General features: G+C 52.6%; 1 protein-coding gene across 1 annotated transcript; it reads right to left on the bottom strand.

Annotated features, from left to right (window-relative positions):
• Positions 1–2546: 2546 nt before the first annotated feature.
• Positions 2547–7947, bottom strand: PIM1 (Pim-1 proto-oncogene, serine/threonine kinase). Its single transcript, XM_008972302.4, has 6 exons — positions 7323–7947; positions 7101–7207; positions 6949–6999; positions 6489–6855; positions 4808–4984; positions 2547–4045 (listed from the first exon to the last, which is right to left on the bottom strand). The coding sequence occupies exons 1-6, from the start codon at positions 7402–7404 to the stop codon at positions 3888–3890; spliced, it is 942 nt and encodes a 313-aa protein (XP_008970550.1). The 5' UTR covers positions 7405–7947; the 3' UTR covers positions 2547–3887.
• Between the last annotated feature and the right edge of the window lie 612 nt (positions 7948–8559).

The following is an 8559-nucleotide window of genomic DNA, read 5'->3' as shown; positions in this document are numbered from 1 at the left end:
GTTTAGAGATTAGTCTTAGAGGGTGTAATAACTTGCCCAAGGTTTCTAGATAAGTAAGCTCAAGGCTGATTCCCAAGTCAATGCTTTTAACCATTGCTCTCTATATTCCTCTGGCCATACATTGATCCCCTGCAGACTTATTAGTTATCTGATTCCCTTTCCACGCTAGATGTCAAACTGCCCCTGAGAAGAGATTAAATATGACCTTTCACCCTCCCCCTAAAACTCTTAATATCTTGCACCCAACAGGAGCACGATCTGTCTTTATTCAGAGATACTTTCTTCTATTCCCCTGCAGCAGTCTCATTAGATGGGGAAACTGCCAGAAACTCACTTCGAGAAAGAGAAGGGTGGGGCTTTGCCTGATTTTGTTAATAGTTTGCGGCAACTTTTAATTATCCAAGTGTCAGCTTTACTGGAAAGGATGAAGCATGCAACCCTCAGGCTCCAAGATGCTGGTAGTGTGTGTATGTTGTGTGGGGGATGGGAGAGATTAGAGAAAAGGGGAACCTCAGAAAATCAGCCCCCCAGAACCAAGACATCCTTCCTTCCTCTTTATAGCCACATGGGGGCTGAACTGAGGTATGGGATCTAGTCTAAGCTTAAGGGTAGACACACACCAGAACCCAATGAGGAGTGAGGGGTATTATGGTCTGCACCCTCCAGCAACCTGGAGGGTGCATATGGGCCAGTGTCCAAAGGGTGTGTGGATGCATTGAGGGTTGGGAGCATGATGACCCCCAGGGAGGGAGTATTATAACTGTGGATATTTATAAAGAAACAAGAAACCAACATTTACCAATACTTAATATATGAATTGACAATGGCACTCCAGTGTGCTTTCAAAATATCAGGATGTATTCAGGCCACACGTACAAAGTGGATTCATGGGTCTTGCCATCCAGTTTAACTAAACTCACACAAAATGGACAAAGGGCCTATTAAACAGATCCCTGCAAAGAAACCATGGACTAAAAATACTAATTATTCAAGAATAAGCAGTAAGAAAATGGCAGGGCTAACATTTCACCTACTCCCAATATTAGCCCTTTGTCAAACACATCAGAGGGGGAAACCTTAAGTCAAACTCACATTTCTACCCATCCACTATTGTGTGTGTGTGTGTGTGTGTGTGTGTTTTAAGTGGGGTTACCTGTTGCCCAGGCTGGAGTGCAATAGCGTGATCATAACTCACTGCAAACTTGGAGCTCCTGGGTTCAAGCGATCCTCCTGCCTCAGCCTCCTGCATAGCTAGGACTACAGGTGTATGCCACCACGCTCAGCTAATTTTTACTTATTTTTTGTAGACCGGGTCTTATCTGGTCACGACTTTAGTGTCACCACACCGTTCTATTATTTTTTCTATGCTGCATAATAAATTATACTATTGTTAAAGACTAGGCTGGGCGCGGTGGCCGACGCCTGTAATCCCAGCACTTTGGGAGGCCAAGGCAGGCAGATCATTTGAAGTCAGGAGTTCCAAACCAGCCTGGCCAACATGGCGAAACCCCGTATCTACTAATACAAAATTAGCTGGCGTGGTGGCACATGCCTGTAATCCCAACTTCTCGGGAGGCTGAGACAGGATAATCACTTAAAACCCGGGAGGCGGAGCTTGCGATGAGCCTAGATTGCGCCACTGCACCCCAGCCTGGACAACAGAGCGACACTCCATCTCAAAAAAAAAAAAAAAAAAAGGCTGCGGAGCATGATGGCTCACACCTGTAATCCTAGCACTTTGGGTGGCTGAAGCAGGCGGATCACAAGGTCAAGGAGCTCGAGACCAGCCTGGCCAACATGGTAAAACCCTGTCTCTACTAAAATACAAAAATTAGCTGGGCGTGGCAGCGGGCGCCTGTAATCCCAGCTACTCAGGAGGCTGAGGTAGAATTGCTTGAACCCGGGAAGTGAAGTTGCAGTGAGCCGAGATCGTGCCACTGGCAGTGGCATGCCAGCTGGTCCAGCCTGGTTGACACTCAGTCTCAAAAAAAAACTAAACCTCACACTAAAGGTGAAGGAAACTTGAATCAGGAACCGAGAGTAATATAGGCAATAGTTTTTCAATAAACTTAACATGTACCAAGGGGACATGCTCAAAATGTTTTACTATCAGTGGCAGACAACTGAAAAAAGCTTCAATGGTTAGTTTGATAATAGGTATGTATTTGTTATCTCTAGATCAGCCCTGTCCAATAGAACTTTCTGCAATGATGTTTTATATGAGGTGGCCACTAGCCATAAATGGCTATTGAACGCTTGAAAATTGTCACATCTATCCTATTTGCATAGCTTTAAAATTTTAATCTGGAAAAGGTTATTTTATTAGGCCTCCCATGCCAGATATTGCCCAAATTTTGACAATACTCGTCCTACCCCTTGACCATACATTCGTTTCAGGAAGGGGACTATCCTAGAAATCCTAATGTTGAAGGAAGCCAGATTTAGGCTGAGAATTCCTTTCTCCTACAATTCTTTGGCACTTACCAAATGCTCAATAAATGCAGGTTAGCAATGCCTCCGCACAGACAATGATTAGAAGCCACGAGTTAAGACAAAAGGTTTTTATTCAAAAAACGCCAAGTATAAAAAAAAAATAAGATCTCTTTTATTCCCCTGTACAGTATTTCACTCAGATAAAACCAGCAGGCTACCTGCTGCTCAAAACACAGCCCCAGAGAGGATCTGGAAGGCACACCATCCAGAACTGCTTTTCATAATTATCCTATATACACAGTCAGCAATGCCCCTCCCCATCACCCACAGAGCCGGGACCCACCTGGGTAAGTAGGTGAGGGGCCCCACAGAAGCCAGGGAGCTGCAGCACTGTCCCGCCTGAGTCCCGTCACCCCACAAACAGAGCAAGCGTCGCAGCCCTCCCCCAAAAGGTCCCCAAGTCAGAGGAGGAAAGGAGGAAAGAAAACTAGGGCAGCAGCTATGGAAGCTTGGAACAGGAAGGGAACCAAATAAATAAATAAATAAATACATAACATTGACCTCCAGGTTAGAATGCGCATCTTTCAAAACAAGAAACAAAAACAGGTAAAATAACTTAAAGGCAAAATTTCTTAAAAATTAGATCAACTACAATCTTTTTGTATACTACCATGCCAACTGTACACACATTTACAGCTTTTCTGTCGATTGCATTGTTTGTGCATTTTTTGTGTGTGTGAGGTCTTGGCTTTGAAACAGTTAAGTAAAAACCAAAAAGGAAGACCAGTTCACTCAGAGTTTTACTAAAGGAGGCAGAAAAAAGGGCAGGTGGCTCAGCGTTTGGCCCTGTAGCCTCTTCCATGGCACCTTTCATATGAAGGAGGGGGTGAGGGAGGACAGGAGAGAAAAATAGGGAACCAAACCCAGGCAGATTTTTGGAGAAGCAGCAGGTAAAAGAGGCAAGTTCAAGTATTTCTCCCAGCACAGCCGGAGTCCCCACAGAAGGCACTCAGAAAGAGTCGGAAGAGGTGACAGGGACTTAAAATGGTGCTAGTCCTATCCCATCCCAACCTGTTTCCCCCCTACCTGACCCATCGCGGCATTCAGCAGAACTCGTGATGAAGGAAACAGTTCCATGGCAGGGTTCTGACCCACCCCCACCCCCCACCCCCGGGATATTTCAGAGTCCAGCAATGCTGGACACCTATGAGAAGAAGAGAGTATCTATGGGAGGAGTTGAGGCCTAGGACCCCTGGAGAGTCACTCTTCCCCACTGTTGGGAGGCAGCCTCCAGGGGCCTGGGATCTGGAATGAGTTGTAAATGTTGTTCCTGTATCAAGCACTGTCCTGCTTGGCGAGAAGAGAAGTGTCACTGGTACTCGGGAAGCTGGAGACAGAAGCTTCCCCTCCCTCGGGCATCTGACAAGAGAGGGGAGGACCTGCCAGAAAGGCTGCTATTTGCTGGGCCCCGGCGACAGGCTGTGGAGGTGGATCTCAGCAGTTTCCTGGGGCAGGAGAACATCTTGCATCCATGGATGGTTCTGGATTTCTTCGAAGGTTGGCCTATCTGATGGTCTCAGGGCCAAGCACCATCTAATGAGATGCTGACATTCTGCAGAAAGGAGGATAAACAGAGGTTATGAATGACTCAACTTGTTTTTACACTGCAAAGGTCTTCCCCATTTGCTTCTCAGAGGCCCACAAGTCTGGGGTCCCAGGGAGGCCAAGCATTTTCTAGAACACTGTGCTGGGTACCCTTCAATAGGAAGGTATTGACTAATATCTGGGTCCTCCAGTCTGCTTTCAGCTAAAAACTGACTCCCCTCTTAAACCTGTGGTTTTCAAACTTCAATAGTGGGGGCCTTTCCCACAACACCCACTCACCAGAAATAGGAAGGATGATGACAAGAGATTTTGATGAGACACTACTGAGCATGATGAGATGATTCAATTCACCTACCAACTTACAAACACGAACACCACCCACAGTGAGGTCACTGGTACCAAAATATTTGGAGCTGCTGCCTTAAAGGAGATGCTAAAAGAGCTTTTAACTTTTTACTCCCTGGCAAAACAGCCAGGAGTTATCAGGTTTCTGTTGGTACCTTTAAAAAAGTTTTTGGAGAAGCCAGATTGTCTTTTCTTCTTAATATGCTCACACATGCCTTCCTCTGACCTCCCAAGGAAAGCTCAAGTGCAAACCATGTGATTTATGAGGCCAGCTCAAGTGTAAATCACTCACCTACAATTCTAAACCAAGGGTCACAGAATCTACTGGAGAGTGAAGCTCTCCAGAATTTCAAAGACTGTCCCATGAAGACTAATAGCCCCATGAAGACCAATAATCCCATGGCCAGGGGTTTCCATCAGTTACCTGAAGAGACCCTCTGCCTGAAGAAAACCTGGCCCCTGATGATCTCTTCGTCATGCTCGAAAGGAATATCTCCACACACCATATCATACAGCAGGATCCCCAGGGACCAGACTGCCGCCGACCTGCCATGGTAGCGATGGTAGCGGATCCACTCTGGAGGGCTATACACTCGGGTCCCTGTGAGCCAAGGGAATAGAAGAGAAAACACACTTTTAGCAAAAATAAGCACAAAGAAACTGGGTGGTATATATAACTCTTTTTTTAAAAAAAAATCCCTTCTCTCAGGAGCTAGGTGAACTCCATTTTTCCCCCTGGGCTAAGGAGAGTGGAGGCGCAGCTTACGGCATCTCTCCAACCCAAAGCATTACCCACCTCTCTGCTAGCCCAAACCATAAACTGAAATTCTTTATGAACTGCTCCAAGAAACATACACAGCTGGCCGCAGACCCAAAACTTGAGGCCCTGTGAGGCAGGACCGCCTGCGAAGGATGAAGGGATGCATGTCTGCACAACCAAGAAAGGTATCTCATAGACTATCCTTAAACTGCATTCACCACCGCCCAGGAGCCCGGGTGAGATTCTCATGGCCGACAGGATCCAAGCAAGGATGCTTGCACAACATCCTAAGTCAGGGTGCCCTTTGGGAGGCCTTCCTCCCCACCCGATGCACGCAGGAGCAGACACCCACACCCTTTCCTCCCTAGGCTGGAAAGGTAGACAGAGCTGCAGGGTTGGTTTCAGACCACGTGATTCCTGTTTACAAACTTTGGGTAGTAAAAGAAAAAGGAGGGGCCATGCCGCTGGTGCTCACCAGGGGGCAGCAAAGACTTGAAAGAAAAAACATGGGAGGACCCGGCCAGCCATTAACTGTTAAATACAAAAAATGCAGCCCAACCCAGCGTCCTCCAAGGGCAAATAAACATAAACCACAAGCCCGAGTCACAAGTTTTGAAAGGCTGTCGTTTGTTAGGTTAAGCCGCTCAGATGATGACCCACCCTCCGCAGCTTTGATCTCAGGCTCTCCATTCCTTCTTTTCTGAAAGAACCCGCTCCAAGCCCCTCCCTAGGATAGGTTTTCATCTTCTCTGCGGAGACACCCAACTAATTTTCAAACCAGCGACAGATCTTATTTCACAACATTCATTCCTGACTCTCTCACCCCATAACACTAAAGAAAAAAAAAAAGCCACCAGTAATAATATAGTTCCTATTCCTTAACCTTCCCTAGATCAGAAAGGAGTTAAGAACTGCAGCTCTAAAACTACCATACAGAAAACTAACTCCCTTATAAAACAAAACAAAAATTACAAAACCGGCATCAATTTCCACCTCTTCCCCCGCCCCCATCCTTTTACTGGCGGGGAAACTGGGTCAGACTTTAGAAAAATCTGGGCTACTGCCGGTTGCCCACAACCTCTTATTCATCGGGAAAGCCTGGAACTAACTGAATTCCACTTGAAGAATAAAATCATGCCAGAAACATTACAGGTTCAGCTGGCTGAAAATCCCCGGCTTTACTACGCTGGGAGGCTCTCCTGCGTCCCACCCCGGCTAGCATCCAGCCAGGCGGCCCAATGACCTTTACAAAAGGCTGGCGCGGGAGACTGGCCGAGGCCTCCGGGCTGGGCCGGGCCGGGCCGGGCCGAGTCACCTGGGCAGCTCCCTCCCGGGCCTGGCTCACCATCGAAGTCCGTGTAGACGGTGTCCTTGAGCAGCGCCCCCGACCCGAAGTCGATGAGCTTGAGCTCGCCGCGATTGAGGTCGATAAGGATGTTTTCGTCCTTGATGTCGCGGTGGAGCACCCCGCAGTTGTGGCAGTGCCGCACGGCCTCCAGCACCTGCCAGAAGAAGCTGCGGGCCAGCTCCTCTTGCAGGGCCCCCCTTTCCGTGATAAAGTCGAAGAGATCTTGCACCGGCTCGGGCCTCTCCAGGATCAGGACGAAACTGTCGGGCCTCTCGAACCAGTCCAGGAGCCTAATGACGCCGGAGAAACCCGAGCTCACCTTCTTCAGCAGGACCACTTCCATGGGCACTCGAGTGCCATTAGGCTGCAGGGGCGAGGGGGCCGCGTTAGGGCGGGAGTCGGGGGCGCCCCTCACCCCACCCACTCATCCTGGGGGTCGCTCCTGCAGGACACTCACCAGCTCTCCCCAGTCGGAAATCCGGTCCTTCTCCACGTGTTTGATGGCCACCTGGAAGCCCAGAGTCTCCGTCAGGTTCCCTCGTCCGGGCTAAAGCACGCCCGTGCGCCCCCCGCCCGGCGCGCCCTCCCCACCGCGGGGCGCCCACTCACCGGCAAGTTGTCGGAGACGCGGATGCCTGAGTAGACCGAGCCGAAGCCGCCGCTGCCCAGTAGCGGGCCCACCTGGTACTGCGACTCCAGGGGCTCCTTCTCCTTGCCTACGAAAGGGGGAGGCACGGGGACTCAGTGCCGGCCCGCGAGCCGCCAGCTCCCCACCCAGAAGATCCCGCCGCCGCCCCGCATCCCCGGGCCGGAGGCGGGGGGTGCTCTCACCGGGCGCCAGCTTGGTGGCGTGCAGGTCGTTGCAGGGCGCGGCGCGCAGGTGGGCAAGCGAGTTGATTTTGGACAAGAGCATCCCAACCTCCAGGATGTCGGCGCAGGGACGGTGCCCAGAGGAGCTGCAGCAGGAGCCGGAGCCGGGGCTGTGCCGAAGGCTATGCCTGGGGCTGGGGCTGTGGCTGTGGCTGTGGCTGCGGGTGGCGTTGCGGCTGTGGCTGCGGCTGGCGCGGAAGGCCGAGGGCGAGTCGGAGGACAACTGAGGGCGCTGCCGGGACTGGCGGCGGGAGGGCGCGCCAGCGGGGTCGGGCAGCGCTGAGAGCGGCGGGGTGAGCGGCTCTTGGGGCTCGTGCGGCAGCGCCGCGGGGCAGGAGGCTAGTGGTTGCTGCTGCTGCTGCTGCTGCTGCTGCTGCCGGTCCCGCCGCCGCCACTGCCACCGACTCCTCTCGGGCCTCCTCAGCCACCGCGGCCGCTGCAGCAGACGCCCGGCTCGCCCCGCAGCCAGGAGTAAAGGGGAGGAGCGCGCCGGCGGGGAGGGCGCGCGGGGAGGGCGCGGCGGGCGGGGACGGGGCGGGGCCTCTCCGGGAGGCCAAGGCGGGGAGCAGGGCTGCCGGGCTGGCCGAGGGAGGAGAGGGGGTGGGGAAGCGGCGGGACTGGGCGACTCCCCTCGGCCCCCGCCCCTCGCGCTCCGTGGCCGCGCCCCGGCCCCGCCCCTGCCAGCGCGACTCCAGCCAACCAGAGGCCGATTGATCTGCATAACTCGGCGCGCCCCGCCCCCGCCCCGCCCAGCTCTCGCGGTCAGAATGGTCTCTACGCCGCCACGACGTGGCGGGAAGGAAAAGGCGCCAAAATGGAGGGGGAGGGGCGCGGGGCGTGAGGGGAGGCGGGAGCTGGGTGTAGGGCCGCGAGGGAGGAAGGATGGGGAGGGGCGTATCGATTCAAACCCAAACAATAACAAAGCCATCAAAGGCCGCCCGAGGCCGGCTCTGCGGCTCTCCGTTTCGCTGAGGTTTTTGGGTCAAGGGCTCGAGCCGGAGCATAACAAGTTGAGCTGAGACGACGGGCGTTGGTGTGTCAGGCGGGGAGGCCGGCGCGCCGGGTGTCGGACTGCGTGTGGGGATGCCGACGAGGGTGGTCTTTCTGTGTGACTCAGACCCGAGACCTCCAAGTCGGCTGGGGCGGGCTGACGTCGCGCTGTAGGCTGGGGGCGGATTCTGGGGGTTTGTGTGTTGGG

Source organism: Pan paniscus, chromosome 5, assembly GCF_029289425.2.
Source record: "Pan paniscus chromosome 5, NHGRI_mPanPan1-v2.0_pri, whole genome shotgun sequence".
NCBI classification, from domain to species: domain Eukaryota; kingdom Metazoa; phylum Chordata; class Mammalia; order Primates; family Hominidae; genus Pan; species Pan paniscus.
Note: the sequence above shows the minus strand (reverse complement) of the source record. Positions and strands in the feature narration are given on the sequence as shown.